The 22867-nt window shown below is 38.8% G+C and overlaps 2 protein-coding genes across 4 annotated transcripts in view; one reads left to right on the top strand and one right to left on the bottom strand.

Moving 5' to 3' along the window:
* The window catches only part of MRPS22 (mitochondrial ribosomal protein S22), a 32703-nt gene extending 12666 nt beyond the window's left edge, over positions 1 to 20037 (top strand). For all 3 annotated transcript variants that reach the window (XM_010330429.3, XM_003942600.4, XM_010330430.2), the window contains exon 8: positions 869 to 20037. In XM_010330429.3, the coding sequence (XP_010328731.1) occupies positions 869 to 964 (96 nt within the window). In that variant the 3' untranslated portion in view covers positions 965 to 20037. The remainder of the gene's footprint in view (positions 1 to 868) is intronic.
* Positions 1534 to 22867, bottom strand: part of COPB2 (COPI coat complex subunit beta 2) — a 33809-nt gene continuing 12475 nt past the window's right edge. The window contains exons 6-22 of the mRNA XM_003942598.3: positions 22017 to 22163; positions 21059 to 21158; positions 20229 to 20371; positions 19466 to 19665; positions 17652 to 17762; positions 15413 to 15501; positions 15218 to 15324; positions 12227 to 12370; positions 10801 to 10931; positions 10353 to 10560; positions 5951 to 6061; positions 4666 to 4880; positions 2889 to 2981; positions 2625 to 2805; positions 2364 to 2432; positions 2147 to 2218; positions 1534 to 1904 (exon numbers count right to left, since the gene is read on the bottom strand). Coding sequence (XP_003942647.1) covers positions 1809 to 1904; positions 2147 to 2218; positions 2364 to 2432; positions 2625 to 2805; positions 2889 to 2981; positions 4666 to 4880; positions 5951 to 6061; positions 10353 to 10560; positions 10801 to 10931; positions 12227 to 12370; positions 15218 to 15324; positions 15413 to 15501; positions 17652 to 17762; positions 19466 to 19665; positions 20229 to 20371; positions 21059 to 21158; positions 22017 to 22163 — 2217 coding nt within the window. The 3' untranslated portion in view covers positions 1534 to 1808. The remainder of the gene's footprint in view (positions 1905 to 2146; positions 2219 to 2363; positions 2433 to 2624; positions 2806 to 2888; positions 2982 to 4665; positions 4881 to 5950; positions 6062 to 10352; positions 10561 to 10800; positions 10932 to 12226; positions 12371 to 15217; positions 15325 to 15412; positions 15502 to 17651; positions 17763 to 19465; positions 19666 to 20228; positions 20372 to 21058; positions 21159 to 22016; positions 22164 to 22867) is intronic.

Below are 22867 nucleotides of genomic sequence, written 5' to 3'. Positions count from 1 at the left end.
TAGCAGCTGGAGTCCAGGGAAGTTTGGACAGTGGGGGACAGCAACCCCCTTGTTCTTTGGAGCACCAGAAGTGCTGAGCTGCATCTGAGGTGATCAAGTCACCAGCAGGTTCCTGTCGTAGTATGGTCACATCACATTGGGGGAAATAGGCACGTGTCAAGAAGTGGAGAACGTGGTGCTTGTGTATCACCAAGCTTTAGTTGTATTGTCATTTTGGAGCTGCCCACCTCTCAAAACCATGGGCTTATATATATTTATCTATCTGTAAATACTGAGATGATTTTTTCAGGAAGGAAAGAAGAGGAGATTGTATAATTTCATCTCTTTTAATGCTCAGAATATACATGGTTTTGTGGAATATACTGGCTTCTATCCTAGTAATACTGTTTCCATTCTGCTAAACAGTTCGAAGTCTTACTAAGGGAACAGTACCTGTGATGACAACCTAGGAAGAAGAGTATAGAGAAACTACAGTATTGATTTTCTCTGATGAACCAGATAAAACAAAATGCATTTGGAGAAAATACTCTTTAAAGTGAAAAGTTAGATTGGTAACTCTTAGCTTCCAGGTTTCTCTCTAACCTAATGGTTTTTGTTTTGCTCTAGCAGGAAGTATTAATATTAGTACAACGTCAGGGTCCTAATTGGATACTTCCGTTATTTAGAATTAGTATTGTTTGAAATATGCTGGGTACTGTTTTTCTGTCCATGGGTGTTTATTCTGTGATCAGGAAAAATTGTGAAATTTGAAAGACCTTTTTAAGTAGGACTGTTTGCTACTACAGAAATGGTAATGATACCTTAAAACTGAAAAATTTATAAATATCATATGTCCAATTGGTTTAAAACTTTTTTTAAATTTAAACAGGTCTTTGCAAAAACAGAAGCACAGCAGGGAGCATATATAGAACTAACACTGCAAACTTATCATCAAGAAGCACTCAGCCATTCTGCAGCTTCCTGAAAATATTTGTAAAATACATTTATTCTACTAAATACTGACTACATTTCTCTGTTAATACTGAGCTAAATATTAAACGGTAAGATTAAAAGGTAACAATTTCTAGTTTTCCCTATAAAGCAAAAATTGTTACCCTACTTACTTTCCTAGGCTACAAGGATATTTAAGTGCCTGGTTATGAATTTCTTGAATCATGTTAGATGAGTGTACAGTTAAAAAGTACTTCTTGTGTGTGTGTGTGTTACCAAATAGGGCAAATGGTAATTTAGACAGATCCCAGCTTAATAAGGTCAGAGGAACAGTGGTTTCACATCTGAATCTGGAAATGGTTAGCTGCTAGACAAAATCAGGGCAAGACCTGTGGAATGATACAATGAAGTCAATAAACAGGGTTTAGAGAATTGCAGCATGGATATTCAGCTCTAAGAAAAATGTGATTGACAATACTTGAAAATGCAGATTTAGTCATGCAAAGAAAAAGTGGGGCTGATTCCTAGACAAGGTATAGTTTCGGCTCAGACTTCCACAACTAGAGGTCTATTTTCATTACTAAGAAAGGAAACACAAGTATCTTCATTAATTCAAAAGGTTTTATGAGATAGATATGGTCTAATGGTATGAAAAAAATGAAAGCCCAGGTTTGTTTCAGTTAACAAGGAAAACAGTGATTTAAATGCTGCACATAAACTCTTCTTAAGATGATGTGGGCATTGTGCTCCCAGTGATCCACAGCATTTACATATAAAAATTAAAGTTTCTCATAGTCCAAAGCACTGTGGTCAGGGTAACAATCAATACCTATAAATAATAATGATCTGTTTAGTCAGGTAAATGGAAAACATTACAGTCAGTCATCCAAAATATCTTCATCCAGATTGATATCTGTTGTGTCAATATCTTCTAATTCCAAATTATCCAAATCTACTTCTAGTTCGAGTAAACTCTGCAAACAAAAGGAAGAGGGAATTAAGTTTTACAGTACTGTTAAAGGAAAGTTATCTGTGGGTATAAGATCCAAATGAGAACTAAAATTTTCTTAACAGTCAAAAAGAGCATCTTCTCATTTCAAAGCCCCTGCTCTGAAACCGATACTATCCCTTAAACCACAGAAGCCTATATATCCTCTAGATATTGACGGGGAGGAGGATGGGGTAGAGGGTTGTTTGAGTATGATGTCTGAACTACCTTTTCTTCCTTGTTGGCTGTGTGGGAGGCCACAATAACTGGAGTAGGAGAAGCAGGTTTCCCGTCAAGTTCCTGAAAGCCCAAAGGAAGATAAGGGAATTTACTCAGGAATTTAAAATTTTCCTCAAGAGAAGGATGATCAGAATTGGGAAGTGGGAGATGATGGTTAGAAGTCAACCATCTCAGCCAAATTTCTCACATGAAGTACTCTACTGACCTGCTGAGCTGTAGATCTTGAGGGCTGAAAGCCTTTTGCTTCTTCCATAACATTTCTCTCTTCATTTGGCTATCAGAGAATAAAGCAATAATGAAATGAGATATTCTGAAATAATAATTTACCTATGAACTTGGCCTAAACCCCAGATTATCAGCTTTTAATTTTAAAAACCGTTATTTACTGTAGCTCAAAATCTGAAGTCATGAATACACTTCCACCCTGTAGTTACAATAAATGAAGCCTGACGTCCTGGCCACTCACCGTGACAAGTGGGTATTGTTTGGCTGGCCACAGATCAGCATGTGTTTCCTTCACCCATTCTTCAACAACAAAGGCCTCTTTTAATCCAGGGAACAGGTTTTCATACTCTGTTGGGTCAGCAAGGGATTCTGCTGCTTTCTGATTGACTTTTGAGAGATTCTCTCTCCAGAGTTTCACTACCCTACATCAGGGAACCAAAAAGAGACTTAAGTAAGTGTGCTCTTTTTATTGGAATCATTTCTTCCTAAAATTAAAATTCTGTACCTTGAAACCTGACTGGGTAGGTAAGTTCGGGCCAGGAAGGCAGCTTCTGGCAGCCGTCCAGTTCTAATCAAGAGCTCCAGGCAGGCATCAACCCTAAACATAAAGGAGAGGTACTGTTACCAAGAATAAACACTATAATAATAGTACTTAACATAGAGAAAAGTAAATTTAGTGTTGCAAAGCCAAAAAACTCCCCAGTCTTCACACACATCTCATTTCTGTCACTTGTCTTTTAATGGTTGTTACATAATCAACACACTCCAAGGGTACCAGGGATATGACAACTTCCCTGGCCACTTTGAATCTACTTAATTTTAATAATTCCTAAGAACCTAAAGGGGCTTTTCAAGACGAGTTAAGGCAGATTAGATTAGCAAATTTTAAAGGCATCAGAACATATGCCAGCAGAAATTCAGTTCGGCAAGACATATACCTAGGGCAGTGTCTCCAATATGGGAAGGGCCAGACAAGCCAGTGGTGCCCAGCAGAATATCAAAATGTCTTTTTTAATTTCATTTTTTTTTCTGTGCAAGTTTTATGAAGTGGACAATGTGTTTCAGAATTCAGAAATTTTTGGATTTTTGAAGAGTGATACAGTATGTATACTATGGATTACTTAACATCCTCAGCAAGAAATAAAAGCCACAAACAATACTGCAGTAACTTACGGAGGAATGTTAAATGCAATAAAAGTGCACCAAGTTGATATAAAAGCAACTAAAATAGTAGTACAACAGAATTCAGCTCAGGTTTGCCATCAAAACAGTTATAAAAAACCATTTTCAGAATATTTTTGGATTTTTGAATTACAAATAAGGAATAGTGGGCCATTTTTACAGGTATATAAATTCATAAATACATTCATATACATACGATGGGTTGCACATTCAAGGTTTTATGATGAAGTACGGAATTGTAAAAAAAAAAAAAAATCAGTATGTAGGGCAAGGTTAAAGAATACTTTCGGGTCAGGCGTGGGGGCTCATGCCTGTAATCCCAGCACTCTGGGAGGATGAGGCAGGTGGATCGTTTGAGACCAGCCTAGCTAACATGGGGAGACCCCGTCTCTACTAAAAATACAAAAATTAAGCCAGGTGTGGTGGTGCACACATGTAATCCCAGCTACTTGGGAGGCTGAGGCAAGAGAATGGCTTGAATCCAGGAGACGGAGGCTGCAATTAGCTGAAATTGCACGACTGCCTGGGCGACAGAGTGAGACTCCCTTTTTGTTTTTTTTAAAAATAGTTTTGTGTTTTATTTCCTAATACTGCCTACTAATGTCTATATGATTTGGTTTATGCTGTTAGACTTAAAAATATATGACATCTTTATGCTTTATAATAGCCTCATATCTAAAAGTAACTGGCATACTACTTCTGTTTTTGCCATAAATAGATCAAAATTATCCAATTTGGGTAAAATCACCTTTCAGGTACCCACTAGAGCAGCTCCACAGCCTCCTGCAATCATAAAGTAAAATGCCTCTGCCATTAACTGGCAGGGCTGTTGAGAGAAATGTTTAACATTTCTCCCACTTGAGCCTCCCTGAACAGCTCATTTCGCTCCAACATTTAGACCAGATGCTAGGAGCATCCCTTGCTGAAGGTGAGTGCCACCAAGGTTGCTGCACTGACAGGCAGTCAGCACTGTCCTCCTGTGCCTGCCTGCTCTATTCAACACCAATTGGCCATCCATCAGGTCTCTCCAGGGTTAGTTCTTTGCATCCTCTCCAAAAACCATTCTTACTGTAGAATTAATCTTTTAAATGAATACTCACTTGCCCTGTAAAAAGTAGCTCATGAATGCCACATTATTTTTGCCATCTCTCTCTGCACCCTCTGCTAGCTTGTTCACCATACTAGCATTTCCAGAGGCAGTGGCCAAAAGCAGCAGACCCCCATAATCCTGTGCATGGTGCAGGCACTCCTGGGCTAAGCCAAACTGACATTTACTAATTGCAAGTTCAGCAAGTTGTTTCCACTTCTGTTCTGACTGTAAGAAAAGTTTCCAAGTCAAAATATATTTCGAAATAAGCATTTATACTTGCAACATTATTCTGTTAACTGTGCTGACAATAGAAGATATTTATATATACAGAGAGCTGTGCTCATTGGAAATTATTCATGTACACAAAATGAATTAAAACACAAGTCAATATTAATGATGTGTGAATAATTATCATCAACCCATTATCGTTTTATCTTGTAATTACACTGGGAAAGTAAAACCATCTCACTGGCATTTTAAGGTAATTATATTGCAATTATTTTAACAAGTGATTTAATACTACTTTTTAAAAATGTACCAAACTGTTCATGTTCTTAAATATTTCACAGTAATATGTTTCACTTGTAGCTTTTCAAAACTCAAAATGCTGCATGTTTAGATGATCTTAACATAGCTAAAATTTATTTGCGCATCTAAAATTAATTTACCAGTAAATGCTACTCTTAAACCACAATTGGGAGCCTCAGTATACAAAGATCTGTAAAAATATCATTACAAAAATGGTATGAACATTTCTCCCACTTGAGCCTCCCTGAACAGCTCATTTAGCTCAAACATTTAGACCAGATGTGCTGAGAGCATCCCTTGCTAAAGGTGAGTGCCACCAAAGCAGCACTGTCCTTCTCTGACTTTCTGCTCTACTCAACACCAAAAGACAAAAGCATTGGGTCGTCTTTCAAAACCCCTTTTTAAAACCAGTATCTTTCCAGCTAGTTTGAGACACTGGCAAATTACTGCTATGTCTGTACTCTTAAGACTTTCCAGACTAGTTTACATACTGTTTTACATCTTTCCTTATACTGTAAAATAGACCTCACATAAGATATGAAAACAATTTTTCTTAAAGAGTGCTAAGAATATCTCCAATGTAATCAATTTAACTTATGCAAAGTTTAACATATCTTTTAAAAAGATCAAAGAGAGACTATAACTTCACCTAAATGAGCCACTTATTTGCATTTGGGAAAACTTTAATAACAAAACATTACACCAAACACATACAAGTACCTACTGACTTTTCCATCAGTTATGAAAAATCATGAATTAGTACATACCTCTGCTTCCACTGCTAACTGGTATGCAATTTTTAACTCTCCAAGCTGAAGAGCAAGTTCGAAACGGTGCTCAGGATCTGTGGAAACTGTAAGAGCTTGCTGCTTGAAGCCCTAAACAGATTTTTAAAAATTATATATATATTTATGTATGTAATCTATGCATACAAAAATATATGTATGTTTTTTGTATATATTTACAGTGTGCACCATCCACAGAGCAAATCATTTCCCTCTCAAACTAGAAACCCCACTATTTAATGAGAAGATGGAAAACTTAAGGAGTCTGGTAAGAACAAACCTGGCAGAAAAAATACTCAGTGAAAGAATTCTTACTGTTTTTTTAGGCTAACGGAAGCTGGCCAATGCTAAACTCAAGTAACTTAAAACTGGAAATGTAAATATAAACAGATGTGTCAAAAAGGAAGGGATTTTGCAAAGCTGACTCAATCATTTCAAAAGAACAAAACTATGCAGAGCAGTGTAAACTTAGCTGTTGGTAATCTACTCAACTAGGCTGGGATGTGGAGATCACCTAGTTCAATGCCTTTTTGCAGATGAGACTATTAGTGGTAAATGGGCAAAGAAAAGGAAATCAAATATAAACCTTTCCATTTTCTATCATCTGTAGGTCATAGCAAACACTGTATATTCAGGTCCTGTCACTGATCAGGTGGTCAATACCTATTCCTTTCTTTTTGGTCTCAAGTCCAGTTGATTAGCAAGTATCCAAAAGACAGGAAGTCTAAAATTTCCTTCCCATGCTCCACTAAGGCATAAAGAACACACTTTTAAACCAGGGGTCTCCCAATCGGTCTGTGGCCTATTAGGAATCAGGCCCCACAGCAAGAGGTAAGCAAGCAGTGGGTGGGTAGGCTAGCTAGCAAGCATTACCCGCTAAGCTCTGCCTTCTGTCAGATCTCTGATGGCATTAGATTCTCAAAGGATCGTCAACCCTATTGTGAACTGTGCATCTGATAGATCTAGGTTGTGAGCTCCATGACTCTCGAATATTTGATGATCTGAGGTGGAACAGTTTCATCCCGAAACACACTCCCTGCCATCTGTGGAAAAATTGTCTGTCTTCATGAAACTGGTCCCTGGTGTCAAAAAGGTTGGGGATGACTGTTTTAAATCAGCTACTGAAATTATTAAACTAGCTTCTCCTCCAAGACAAACAGTACTGATGGGGTCTGCCCTCTGGGCAAGATTTTCAGCTCTCGGTATGTAATGTGTTAAACAAAAAGTTCAGGGATAATTTACCTCTTCACCAGACTGAGGGAGAATGTTCAGTTACAGGGTAGTCAGTAGTAAGAAGCTGGACAACTTGGGTTCTGTCTGGCTGTATTTTCAGAATGGCTTTATCGTCAAGTTTGAAGTGTTTCAACTTCTCAGCTTATACAGGCTGCCACTCTGCCCCCATACATCCATAAATACAATGTAAATAAAGCATTCTAAATAACGAGTTAACTTTTCTTCACTAGCACTGATGTAGATAACATAAAACCCAAGAGTGGAGGATGAAAGATATCTGGAACTAGTCAGATACAGCCAAGGGCAAAGCAGATGAAATAAGGTGGACTAAATAGACATACTTGTGTTTTTCACTAATTCCCTAGTACTACTAAAATCACACTAAAGATACATATATTAAGGTATGAACTCCCAAGGACACACAGAAAGGGAGAGGAAACAGTAACAAAAGTTTGGAAGCTAGAAAGCTGGTGGATGAATATAAACATTCTGTTAAAACAGCAGAGAAAAAAAATCCTGAATTGGGAGTGAGAACAGCATAGAAACAATCTGATTTACACCCATGTGTCTCACGAATGGTAGTGCTAAAAACAAAGTGCCCTAAAAGTTAGCATTTGGAAACTCTAGATCCGCTCCTTCTCCCACCGCCTGACAAACAAAGATGACAGGTTTATTCCTTGGAGAGGGCAAACTGGGTCTCTCGACTAGCAGATTCCAAGCATGCCTGGAGGAAGAAGTATGGAGTATCAAAGGAAAACAGGAGATTATGAAAATGGATAGATAGACTCAATGAAATATTAAATACCGACACTCCAAGCTATCTTTTACTGAGACCCCAGAATGATGGTGATTGGGGAGCTTTTCGGTAAAATCTGAGCCCAAGGGAAAAGATTTAAAGATACTAAAACGTCAATTCCATGAGGGCTACATGCCAGCAGGAACAGTGCCTAGCACCACTGTTTAAGTGCTTGTTAAATTCATTACCTAAATAGAAAGTCATCAAAAATTCATTGGCTAAAGATACTGACATTGAGACTCCCTAATCAAATGGGCCCACCAGATACCGTGAAGTCCAAACCCAATATGCCCACCCACAAATGCAGACCTTCTGATTGGCTGCTTGGGCCTTCACTCTTAAATAAGGGCCCAAGGACATCAGATACTTGAGGAAAATCACGGAGATCAAAATGAAGCAATAAAAGGAACTTGAAGGAAGCGTACCATATAGGGGGAAGAGAAAACTTCAAAATCTGAAAACAAATTTTCTTATCTGTAGAGAGATGAGAAACTTTTATCTATTAGCAATAAGATTTTAAAAGAGAATAAGAATATCAGTGCAGGACATCCAACATTTGAGTAATAGTTCCAGAGAGAGAGAATACAGAAAACAAAGGAAGGAAATTCCACAGACTGATTCATGAAAATCTTTCAGAAACGTAGGACATGAGTTTCCCATTAAAAAAGCTCACCTAATAACCGGCAGAATGAATGAAAGTTGATTCCTACCAAGGCCCACCATGATTAAAACATTTCGGTACAACAGAGACAACATTCAGAAAGTTTCCACAGAGAAAAACCTTCTAAGAATGAAGGATAAAAATGGCTTTAGACTTCAACAATAACTACAAGGCAATGGAACAATGCCTTCAAAATTCTGAGAGAAAATTACCTCTAACAAAGTTCTATACCAGTTAACTGGTCAAATATGTTTTAGAGTAGAACAATGGTACTTTCAGATATTCAAAGTCACAGAACAATTTATCTCCCATTAAGAACCCTTTTCTCAGCGAACTGCTGAAGGGCATGCTCCCCCAAAATGAGGGAGCAAAGCAGGAAGGGAGATAGGCATATAAGAAAACAATGGATCAAACAGGAGATAGGCAAAAGGAGGCCCAACCTGACGGTGAGGGGAAATCCATGAAGATAGCTGGAAAACCAGTGTCGTCTGAAGGAGTCTAAACAAACTGAAAAGAGATCTCCAGGACATCTGAAGAACCAGCAAAGTCCAGGGAGGATTAACCATAGGTACACAGAAAGTTTAGCAAAGTGGGGAAAAAGACAATTATAAACTCTAAGGAAAACAAACAATTTCAGGAAGGGAAAGCTAGATAATATGCTACATGCCAAAATGTAAACATTTGAGTACTGATCAATCAACATGAGAACTATTCTGAGAGGATAAGGATAGGAAAGTGGCGTGTATGTGGTAGACATAGGAAAATGAAAGAAAGTGAAACCTCATCTACCGAGGGGGAAGTCACAAGAAATGCCTAAATCTAAGAAATGAAGAAACTGCTATATTACATGTTATTTAGAGATATGGAGGTAAATACCAAAAGAATCAGATAAAATAATTACCTCAAGGGATTAGGAAGGAAAAAGAGGGGAGAGCTGATTTTTTCTTAAACCTTGCAAAACTTATTTTATGCCTTGCACATATGTAATTTTGCTTAAAAAACACTACATTAAGAAAAAGGCATGCCATTAATGGTACTTTTCATGCTATATGTATTTTAATCACTATTTTTTTAAAAAGTAGATGGGATAAAGAGAAAAATGCAGTGTAGAAATGAAAATGTCAGGAGACTGGAAAAGAGGTGCACAGAAGACGACTGATAAGTCACCTCCAACATTTAAAGGGGCACTGAGAAAGGAGAAGGAAGAATGTATGAAGGGTGTATGACATGCTGTAACAAGTGCCTTAAACTCACAGGAGAAATTCCATTGCCACAGGAAATCAGTTGGCAATTAAGAAATAAAGTTTTTCAAATCTATACTAATTTGCTTTCAAATTGCTAGTTTTAAAAAACAAAAAGAAAACGGCCAGGCGCGGTGGCTCAAGCCTGTAATCACAGCACTTTGGGAGGCTGAGGCGGGTGGATCACGAGGTCAAGAGATCGAGACCATCGTGGTCAACAAGGTGAAACCCCGTCTCTACTAAAAATACAAAACATTAGCTGGGCATGGTGGTGTGTGCCTGTGATCCCAGCTACTCAGGAGGCTGAGGCAGGAGAATTGCCTGAACCCGGGAGGCGGAGGTTGCGGTGAGCCGAGATTGCTCCATTGCACTCCAGCCTGGGTAGCAAGTGAAACTCCGCCTCAAAAAAAAAAAAAAAAGAAAAACCAAACAAAACCAAACAAAACCTCTTACCTGCTTTTCTAAAAAGTGTGCAACTCTGGTCCTCTGTTCTTTTGGAATGGTAGGAAGGACCTTATCAGCCATGCTAAAGTCCCTCCGCATGACAGCTGTCTGGTATTCCAGGACTGAAACCAGCAGGGAATAGCTAACGATGTTCAATTCTTTATCCCCCAGATAAAGCCTGTTGTCTTTAGGAATGTAGCCTAGGAGATACATTGTCCTATAATAGAAACAGAAGCCAAGTCAGAAGTTCAAATCTGCAGTTACACAAACACATACCCCTGCAAACTGCCTCTTGCTCAAAACCTTCCCATTTGATTAATACAATTTTGGTTAATAGGCAACCTACTAAAGCTATAATACTGAAAAGTCAGCCTATCATTGCTACAAGCCAGCAACAGATTTTGCTTAAAAAATACACTTTAAAATTTAGGACAAATGCAAAATGAAACTCAGCTACCTGTCCAAGTGGGCAATGGTGACTATTTCTCCTCCAACATAATAATTTAATCTGTTCACAGAACTCGTGTAAATGAAGCAATCGCCTACCCAAAGCCCTGTTTTCACAATTTCCTGAATCTCACCAAGAACCTGCAGAAAGAAAGACAATAATTACTTTATCCAACATTAGAAATTTCTCAATAAAAAGCTGAATACATTTGAGAATGATATGGTAGAATAAAAAATGCAAAGTAAAATCCTTCCTATTTCTAGAAAGAAAACTTTTCCTTTTTTCTTTTTTTTTTTTTTCCGAGATGGAGTCTCTGTCGCCCAGGCTGGAGTACTGGAGTATGGTGGCGTAACCTCTGCTCATTGCTAAGTTCCGCCTGCCGGATTCAAGTGATTCTGGTGCCTCAGCCTCCGAAGTAGCTGGGACTGCAGGCTCCCGCCATCACACCCAGCTAATTTTTATGTTTTTAGTAGATATGGGATTTCACCATGTTGGCCAGGCTGGTCTCAAACTCCTGACCTCAAGTGATCCACCTGCCTCGTCCTCCCAAAGTGCTAGGATTAGAGGTGTGAGCCACTGTGCCTGGCTGGAATTTTTTTCTTCATTTAAGAACAGATTCGTACCCAATTTAATTCTTAGGCTCAGAAAAGAAAAAAAAGAACAGATTCCTAGATTAGTATTTCTAATATGAACTTTCATTGTTGGGTCAAAACCGTGATCTAAAAGAATACTGATCTAAACTTAGACCCTTCATAACATGAAAATGAAATATTAAATATTTCACAAAATCTACAAATCTGCACAATGAATGATTTATCATTTGGGAGCTCATTTAAATCACTAGCTAAATAGTCTTAGGACCAAAACAACTACCATTTCCTTACTGAAAGATATCAAATTAAGTGTAAAGAATTCTTAAAATCAAAGCACAAATTTCTTTTTTTTTTTTTTTGAGACGGAGTTTCGCTCGTTACCCAGGCTGGAGTGCAATGGCGCGATCTTGGCTCACCGCAACCTCCGCCTCCTGGTTTCAGGCAATTCTCCTGCCTCAGCCTCCTGAGTACCTAGGATTACAGGCACGAGCCATCATGCCCAGCTAATTTTTTGTATTTTCAGTAGAGACGGGGTTTCACCAAGTTGACCAGGATGGTCTCGATCTCTTGACCTCGTGATCCACCTGCCTCGGCCTCCCAAAGTGCTGGGATTACAGGCTTGAGCCACCGCGCCCGGCCACACAAATTTCTTTTAAACATAATTCATTTTCAAATTTTGATCTGAGTCAAGATTTTAATTTTCACTTTTCACCAGAAACCCTTAAATGCTGTCTTCCCCAAACCTAATTTATAACGAAATGTTAAAATCAGTAAAGACTGTTCTAAGACTATAAATCATTTAAAAACAAAGCTAAAAGCAAAAGTTGTGCTGATGCAATTACCTCAAAGGCATCTTCAATGCCATCTTCAGTAACTCCCTCATGTGTTTCCTGTGCAGCCAAGACTTTTTCCGACAGATACTTAAGGATAAAAAATGATTCCTCAGTAGCAATACAGACTAGCTCTCCAGAGTCAGACCAGAAAATCTGCAACACAAAAAAATCATAGACAGCTGATTTGGATTTCTGAGTGGATATGACAAACTGCACATACTTGGTTTCTAACAACATTTATCTTCTTATATCAAGATAATAAGTATTCACTTAACAATTTTATGTGGTATTATTTGGGAGGGTGGCCAGGGCAGAGCTATGCTATTTAGCCTAGCAATGGAAAGACCAAAAGGAAAGGATAGCTGTCAGTAAACACTTAATGTGCTACAATTTAGAGGACCAGTAGCCTATTTCCTATTGCTCTAGAACAGTGTTTATCACCTTTTTTCTTTTTTTTTTCATTTTCACTCACCCTCCCTAGAAGTCTTTCTGGACATTTTTGTAATCACCTCCCCCAGCGAAATTTTAACACCACATATACAATGTATACGTTTATACACATGTAATGAATAAACATATGTATAGCTACGCTGTATTCATAAAAGTAAGCCCCCCAAGCCAATTTTTACACCCATTAAGAATGCATGTTTGGGGATCCAAGATGGCCGAAAAGGAACAGCTCTGGAGAGCAGTTCCCAGTAGGAACAACGCAGAGGGTGAGTGCCCACTGCATTTCCAAGCAAATCTTCACTACCCACAGACCACGAGATTCCCGGGCTGAAAAGTGCCACGAGTTTTCAGCATGGCGGTTTCAGCTGATGCCGGCTTGGCACACAAAAACTCAGACAAATCTGGGCAGCCGTTTCAACTGGCACCTGGAACACCTGGGAGACAGAGCCACCCATTCAACTGAAAGGGAGGGGGAGAGACAGGGAGCCAGGCGATCTGGCCTGGCAGGTACCACTCCCACACAACAAGCAATCTGAAACACTCTGGATTGAGAATTTCGCAGCAAGTGCAGCTGGACCTAGGACGGTCCAGCTCAGCGAGGGGAAGGGCGACCACCACTACCCAGGCAGTTCGCACAGCAGCTCGGCAGAGCCTGTGGCAGCTCAGCAATACCTCTGCTGGCAGACTGTGACTACACTACTCCGTGCAGGGCAGGCATCTATGAAAAAAGACAGCAGCACAACAGGAACTTATAAATAAAGCTGATCTTCCTAGGACAGAGCACATGGGAAAAGAGGTGGTTATGAGTTCCACTGCAGCAGACTTAGAAGTACCTGCCCAGCAGCTCTGCACGAACAATGGAGCTCCCAGCACAGCATGTGAGTTCTTCTAAGGGACAGACTGTCTCCTCAAGCAGTTCCCCAGCCCCTCGTATATCCAAAGAGATACTTCATAAAGGAGAGCTCAGGCCAACATCTGGCAGGAACCCTCCCTTCTGGGACAAAGATAACAGAAAAAACTGGCAGCAACCCTTACTGTTATTCAGCCCCTGTGGGTGATCCCCAGGCAAGCAGGGTCTGGAGAGGACCTCCAGCAGTCCTGCAGCAGAGGGGCCTGTTAGAAGGAAAACTAAGAAATAACTTCATCATCAACAAAAAGGACATCCACTCAGAGACCCCATCTGAAAGTCACCAACTACAAAGACCACAGGTACATAAAGCCACTAAGATGGGAAGAAACCAGTGCAAAAAGGATGAAAACACCAAAAACCAGAAAGCTTCTCCTCCTCCAAAGATTACAACTCCTCACCAGCTAGGGATCAAAGATGGATGGAGAATGAATTTGATAAATTAAAAAATCTGGAGACAACAGATGCTGGAGAGGATGTGGAGAAACAGGAACACTTTTACACTGTTGGTGGGAGTGTAAATTAGTTCAACCATTGTGGAAGACAGTATGGCATTTCCTCAAGGACTTAGAAATAGAAATTCCATTTGACCCAGCAATCCCATTACTGGGTAATATACCCAAAAAATTATAAATCATTCTATTATAAAGAGATATGCACACGTATGTTCACAGCAGCACTGTTTACATTAGCAAAGACCTGGAACCAACCCAAATGCCCATCGACGACAGAATGGACAAGGAAAATGTGGCACATGTACACCATGGAATACTATGCAGCCATAAAAAATGAGTTTGTGTCCTTTGTAGGGACATGGATGAATCTGGAAACCATCATTCTCAGCAAACTGACACAAGAACAGGAAATCAAACACTACATGTTCTCACTCATAGGCGGGTGTTAAACAATGAGAACACATGGACACAGGGAGGGGAGCATCACACACTGGGGTCTGTTGGGTGGGGGCCAAGGGAGGGATAGCAGGGGTTTGGGGAGGTCAGGGAGGGGTAACATGGGGAGAAATGCTAGATGTAGGTGACCGAGGGGTGGAGGCAGTAAACCACATTGCCATGTGTGTACCTATGCAACAATCATGAATGATTTGCACACGTACCCCAGAACCTAAAGTACAACTAAAAAAAAAAAAGAATGCATACTCTAGAACCCAGACCACAGGACAGCTGGTTGGTTTCCAAAGATAATCTCCTGACAGTGAAAACTGTCAAAGCAGTGGGAAGTTCTAAAGGTAAACACTTTGTCAATGGAGATGGTCACCTCAAGTTCAAGCAGCTATTATCAAAACATATGAAAAGGTTTTCTGAACTATGTGGAAGAAGGCCTTTCCAAGTCAAGAATTCTCTGACTTCTTGTTCTCAAAGCATGTTTTTTTATTCTGTCAAAATGGCACTCCCACTTACCTTCAATTGCTTAGAAAATCAGGATTGTGGTATCCTAATGAGGCAGTAGACATTATGTATTTCAAAAGTATAAAAAGTTATATAAATTCTAAGTGCTGTTTTATATTTTAAATGTCTTTTGACAATGGAAGAGGGACAGCAGAGTACAAAAGACACTTCTTGGCCTTAGGGACCCAGAACTCATCACGAAAATATTCCAGAAACAACAATGGAGGGGAAACTCACATGTTTGGGCTGAATTTCAATTCTTCTTATGAGTTCTGTATTGTCCCAGTCATAGAAGGCTAAGCCATTTACAGATCTGACTCCCAATAAGAAGCCTCCATAGATACCTAAAGGGAACATAAAAAAAGCTTTGCTTAGGCATTTTTGAGCCATTAAGAAGCTTCTAAAAATATATCATACGTAGACCACACTCACTTTCTGCTCCAAAATCTGGTTTAAATGATTTTTTTTCCTTAAAGTTCTTAAATATCTTTACAACACTGTTGCTCTCTCTTATTGCATACCTGGGAGAAAAAAGGGAAGGCAAATACAACATATTATATACTAAATCATAATTCCACCAAATGTTGGAAATATCTTCAAATATTTTTCAGTAATCACTTATGCAAAAATATAAAATAGTATTTGAAGATTCTCTGATGTACTGTTTTCCTAAGAGATTAGAGAACTCCTTACAGTTGGAGAAATGATAAAAGGGTTTTACACTGTGTATGACATGAATTACTAGGGCTTACAAACCATTTTAGAAACTAAAAATGACTCAAATGTCCATAATAGTTGAATGATTAAACAAATTATGATGTATTCACATACTACTATGGTGTATTCAGAAATAGTGCTCTGCAAATAAAGAAACACATTACTAATTCAGGGAAGAATATGGATGAATCTCAAAAACATTATACTGAACAAAAGATGCTAGACATAAAGAGTGCATATCATATGATTCCATTTATATGAAACTCTAAAGACAAATCTAATCTATACAGTGACAAAAGGCAGATTGGTATTTGATGGGACTGGGGAATCTGTAGGGGGGTGGGTGTGGCTGACTATTAATGAAGACAAGGGGATTTTGGGCGGATGACAGAAATGTTCTTGACTCTGTTGGTGGTTATGGGTTAAAAACATTTGCCCAAATCTACTGACATGACCAGCAGTCCTCCCTTATCCATGGGGGATACGTTCTAAGCCCCAATGGATACCTGAAACTTCAGATAGTAGTGAACCTTGTATACACTATGTTTTTTCCTATAATGTAAGAGATGGGTAGCATATACAATATAGATATGCTAGACAAGGGATGATTCATGTCCCAGGTGGGATGGCTCAAGATTTCATCATGCAACTCAGAACACTGGGCAAGTTAAATCTTATGAGTTGTTTATTTTTGGACTTTTCCACTTAATATTTTTGGAACACAGTCGACTGTAGGTAACTAAAACTGCAGGAAGGGAATCCACAGATGGGGGGACCACTGTACAATTAAATGGTACATTCTGTCTTCTGTAAATTATATCTCAATAAGGGTGACTTAAATAATAACCGTGACAAATGGCTCATTAGTCAGTCACACTCAGCAACAACCTAGCAAACTGCTTATATTCAGGCCTCTGCCTTGAAAAAAGGGGCTGTGGCTATCACTGGATATTTCAGACTGTGTGAGGAAGTGATGTGATGAGGGCTTTGCTCACGACAGGAAAGATGCTGAGCAAGGTCTTAGCTGGATAAAGCTGAAAAAAGGGAACTATCAAAACAGAGGAAGTTTTGGTGAGAGAAAGCAATTCATAAACTGCAACTGTGCTTAAGATGAAGTACCTTTGAATACACAGAACTGTATGTGTATAAGTGTATTTAGGAAATTTATGAAAAGATCAGAACAATTCCATACCTCTCAATCAATCTACTGTTATAACATTTTTTAGAATGTATCTTCTTTTGCAGTGCTGAGGCTTAAATCACTCCACTGTTCGGGGCAAGATAAAACATAAAATGTGGGGCAAACAAAACTAAAAAAAACTGTGAAGATGTAATTCAGTTGTGTGGTCTGAAAACACCAAACCCCTAATGTTTATTACATGCATTAAACAGGAATAAAGAAAGGAACCAGAGCCAATGAGTAATAAAAAAGCCAGAGTGAAACCACCTTTCCTGCTTTTAATGAGAACATTTTACGAACACTCTGAATTCAGACAGAAATAAGTTAAGAACAGACAGTGGGTACTATCACGGAAAATAAGTTTTAATAAATTTCTCATCAAAACGATCAGACCACAACATCTCTCCCAAGTAGCTCATAAAGGGGCAGTAGCACCTCAGGACACCACATGATAGGGAGGGCATGCCAAGGCCTGTCAAAGCAGACTTGAAGGTCTACTGTGCCTTAAGCCCATAAAGCAACAGGTCCTGCCATGGGCTTCATCAACGAAATGGGTGCTGGGTCCCTATAGGAATGGGAACACACAACAAAGAAAAGGCAAAGACAGCTCAGGCTACATAGTTGCCTCTGACTCTAATCTTACAACGGACAGCTCTGATGAGAACTGTTTTTTAACACGGAGAAGCACAGCCAACATCAAGCCTCGAGACTCTCAAGCAGCACATAACACATCTGCAATCAGGGCAAGCTGGCTATCACACAGCTAAAACTTACTCTGAAGAATCGTGGGCCCATGCAAACTCCTGAGCAGATCCAAAGCTCTTGTTTCTCAATGCCATTGCCGTGTAGATGATATACTCCCCATCACCACATACTACCACAAACCTAGAAATCATCGAGGCCAGGGAGGGAAGCACAGAGGACCAAAGACACGTAGAAGTTAAGAAACAGTAATTCATGTTATGGTAAAAGAATTCTAATAACAAATGTTATTTTAGTTCATTATTACAATTTAACATCTTTTAAATGTCATGTATTTCTTTGAATACAAAGCTACAAGAAAAATTCTAGCCAACAAATCAAAAAGGAAATTATGAATATGGCACTACTGTTGAAATGTTACTAGAATAGCCTTCTCATAAATAAAGGCAGCTGGAGACAGGAAGGTGAGAATGGCTGGGGATGCAAGGGAGAAGGATTCCAATTATTCAACCAGTACTTGTTGAGCACCAAGATGCCTAGCAACTTTGCTCATGACATTTATACCACAGGAAGGCACTGTATTATTGCAAAGACTATCTTCATTTTAAAGCTGATCATTCAAATGAATAAAAATATCTCACTCCAGGTTTTAGAGACTGTTAAATTTATCAAAACACAGAAGATATTTTAACGATTAAATAATGAGTAAAAACAGAATGCTGCATAGTCAACTAAAATTTTCCCAATGGATATAAAACAACTCTCTTTAAAGTTATTTATAACACTGTAAAGGCTGGTATCAAAAGACTGCCAAAGGCAAAACTTATGGCAAAGAATGTTTTATGATACTAAGGGAAATACTCATAATGTGTTCTTAACTTATTCATAAGACAATTATGTTACAAATAATTCTGAGTACCAATTACTGAACTAGGCGGCATACTTGGTTTATATCTTTTGTCTTTTTCAATACTCAGGACAGCATTACAAGATGCCCAGGTCTACTGCAAAATAATATTTAAAGCTCCACAGGTTTAGACTTAACTGTGCTAGAAACTCTTCTCTCACCAGATGTTTGGTGACTTACAAATCTTAAGGGAGAAGTTCAACTAACAGTTCAAATTACACGTAAGAAACAGAATTATTATTATTATTTTTTTTTTGAGACGGAGTTTCGCTCTTGTTACCCAGGCTGGAGTGCAATGGCGCCATCTCGGCTCACTGCAACCTCCGCCTCCTGGGTTCAGGCAATTCTCCTGCCTCAGCCTCCTGAGTAGCTGGGATTACAGGCACGCACCACCATGCCCAGCTAATTTTTTGTATTTTTAGTAGAGACAGGTTTTCACCATGTTGACCAGGATGGTCTCGATCTCTTGACCTCATGATCCACCCGCCTCAGCCTCCCAAAGTGCTGGGATTACAGGCTTGAGCCACCGCGCCCGGCAGAAACAGAATTATTACCAATCTCAAAACTTTTTCAAAAGACACACATCTCAGAGTCAGCTTTTCTTCTTAAGAGCAATAAGTCAGCAAGCATTTAGAGAGGGCACCTACTGAGTCTCAGCATAAGACATACTCCTTGCCCTCAAAGGAGCACACAAGAACACAAACTCAATGCATGTGAAATAACAGTAAACAGTCCTATTTAACTATTCAAAATTGTGTGGTATAGAACAAGGCCAGGAGGGCAAACATGCTCTATTTTTCATGCCAACTGGTTCAACTGGCATGGCTACCCGCAGCTGTGCTGAGAACCGTGGGGCCAGGGCAAAAGCACACAGAGGAATGATCAGAGATGCCAACTACAAGTTAAGAGTGGACTGTGGATCTGCAAACCTGTTCTAACATACACAGAAGCTGAGAGACAAATTCTGGTGATGGCTTACCGCCCATTAGGATTGTGCTGAATAGTCTGAGGGTATATTTCACAACTGCCCATATCCTTTACTGCCAGTGGCAATCTTTCCCCATCTTTAATTTCAGCATCTCCCATTGCCTTTAGGTTGGCCTGCTGGACTTCTGAATGCTTGGCCCAAATTATCTTTCCATTGGCATCCATGGACATGGCAGGTTCCTCCCGACCAAGCTGAAAGAAAGACAAATAGCTCTCAGCAATGAAAAGGAAAATGAAGCCACGCACAGTGGTTCACGCCTATAATCCCAGCACTTTGGGAGGCCAAGACGGGCAGATCATGAGGTCAAGAGATCAAGACCATCCTGGCCAACACGGGGAAACCCCATCTCTACTAAAAATACAAAAATTAGCTGGGTGTGGTGGTGTGCACCTGTAGTCCCCAGCTACTTGGGAGGCTGAGGCAGGAGAATCGCTTGAACCTAGCCAAGATCACACCACTGCACTCCAGCCTGGCGACAGAGCAAGACTCCATCTAAAAAAAAAAAAAAAAAAAAAAAAAAAAAAAAAAAAAAAAAAAGAAAAATGAGTAAAACCATAATAAAACAGATTATTTTTTCACCTAACAGAGAGCTCTATTTCCTTTCTTCCACTTTAAATCTTCATTGTTTAATGTCTAGTGCCTAATGAAAGAAGTGCCAGTTTTCCAAAACTGGTGTTTTGGAAGATGACAGTATTAAAATGCAAAGAAAATGGCTTTACCTATGTCCACCTACTGAGAGGGATAGTTTAATTACCTTAACAATGATGCTCCCTTCATCATAGCCCAAAGCGACATTGTTGGACCCTCTTAGACTGGCCACGCACCATACCCTCTCCATTCCATAATTCAGTGTGCTCTCTAGCCGGTAGGTGCTTGAATGCCAAATACGTACTGTTCCTAAAAAGAACAATGTAAATATTCCCTTTTGATAAAAACATCTGACAATAAACTGTGTCAGGTGAGACACCCATGGAAATCTTTCTATTCAAAAGGTAACACTTCCCGGCAGTTTAATGACCAATTTTTTGATCTACTGTCTTTAAATGATTTTAAAAAGCAACATAAACTAACAACAGACAATGTATAAGAAACAAAACCTAAGAATTACAATTTTAAACATGAAATAATAACTGGATTTTCTGGGTAGTGTTTCCTATGTGCCAGATGCTTTCAACACATGATTTCTTCTCACTATAATCCTATGAAGTGGATATATGTGTTTCCATTTCATAATTTGCCCAAACCACACATTCATGAAGTAACAGCCTGACTGGTTTGTTTGACTCCAAAGCACATGCTTTTTCAATTTTTCTCTAGGACATCTGATGGTCCTCTTATTTAAGTGACAGAATCAAAATACATGAGAATGATGATAATAATGCTGATGAAAATAATGTCCCTTTACTCTTTTCTTTATAGCTTAAGTCTAGTACTTCAAGAAAAATATTACTCTTTTATAGCTTAAGTCTAGTACCTCAATCAAAATCCTTGGAAATCTCCAATTACAATGCAGAGACATTACTTGCTTTAAATGCCCACTCAGTAGTTACCAACATAGGGAATAAACATACCCTTCTAACTTACCATCTTCTGAACCTGTAATAATAATTGGCAACTCAGGATGAAAGCTGGCACAAGAAACATTTTGGGCATGTCCTTCCAGTGTCTGCACACATGTTTTATTCTGTCATTATGACATAGAAAACATTTCTTATTAGTGAAAACCATGTAACCAGCCCAACCTTAAATTTCTCAATGTATAGCTACATTACAAACAATAGTAATTACCTATGACAATCTAAATAATATCCAACACAGAAATTTTGAAACAAGGATGATCTTCTTGTACATATATTTTATCTAATTATTTTATAAAATAAATAAATGTAAATATAACTATCATATTTAAAGAGGGGGAAAAAAACCAAGCAGGCTTTCATCTGAATATTATTCCCTCAAATTCTCAGGATAATGGATTTTCCCCTTAAAACTCACACCAACTATCACTGGCTAAGTAGACAGTACTGCTTTAGCATTTAATATTTTTATTCTGGGTAAGTACAAATTTGAAAATGTTTCAAGGTAAAACTGACTTTCTAGGCCTCATTTTATTAATTGCTTACGAGAACTTTTGTTGTGAAAAAAAAATCAAAATATAAGAAAATCTTAGAGATAGGAAGCATGTTAACAAGAGTTCATAACTAGGTTTACAAGAGTTCTGTGTGGCAAAATGATTGGTATTTGTTGATCTGCTGGTTCACAAATAAGAATGAAGATTATGGAGAAAAATTCAACATTAAAATGTTAAAATTTCTAAATGCTGTTATGAAATGAAATATGAACATGCTGATACTTTATTTTTAAAATCTTGATATGCATTGTTTTCATTTTTATGGAGAATTCTGGGAATGCAGTTTAGGTGCAAATACTGATACCTTAAGTTATTATGCTGTGAACAGATTTCAACAACTCAAGTCTTAACTGTTCTATAAGAAGTAGTAAGAGACATATCTAACATATAGAAGGTTATGAAAAATTGTACCTGATAATCCCATATTTTAACAAGACGGTCATCTGCACCTGAAATGAGGTATGGTTTGTCCCCACCACTGTAGTAATCAATGCAATTCACGCCTTTCTCATGTCCTTCCAGAGTGAAGTTTGGTGACGAAGAGCCCAACTGCCACACCTTCAGAGAGCAACAGCATCTGCCAGTCAATATGGTGCCTTGCTTCTCAAAAGGCAAATCCACCACATTTCTAACATATTATGTAAACTGCCAAAGCCCAGGAGAGAACAGCTATGAAATTTTATTTTTAAACCTGTTTGGTTTTTGTTCTTTCTCATTTTACTTGAATTTTCAGGGGGTGAAATCACTATGGTGTTCTCTAAAAGAAGCACAATTTCCAGGCTTTATCTCTAGAGATTACAACTCAGTCAATTCACAGTGAAGTCCAGGAATCTAAGTGGTTAAGACTTTGAGAAACACTACTTGAAGGGTATGAAATTATTTTATTAGAGATTTAATATACAGCTCATGAAAACAGATTTAGAAAGACATATTAAAAGTGGTTGGGCATGGTGGCTCACACCTGTAATCCCAGTACTTTAGGAGGCCCAGATGGAAGGATCACTTGAGCACAAGAGCTCAAGACCAACCTGGGCAACACAGCAAGACCTCGTCTCTACAAAAAAGTAAAAAATTAGCTGGCCATGATGGTACATGCAGGTCATCCTAACAACTTGGGAGGCTGAGCCAGGAGGATCGGTTCAGCCCAGAAATTTGAGGTTGCAATGAACTGTGATCATGCCACTGCACTCCAGCCTAGGCAACAGAGACCGTAACTCAAAAATATATAATACATTAAAATAAAGATATATTAAAAGGAGATA

Source organism: Saimiri boliviensis, chromosome 9, assembly GCF_048565385.1.
Source record: "Saimiri boliviensis isolate mSaiBol1 chromosome 9, mSaiBol1.pri, whole genome shotgun sequence".
Lineage (NCBI taxonomy): Eukaryota > Metazoa > Chordata > Mammalia > Primates > Cebidae > Saimiri > Saimiri boliviensis.
The sequence above is the reverse complement of the archived record's forward strand: the minus strand, read 5'-3'. Positions and strand labels throughout refer to the sequence as shown.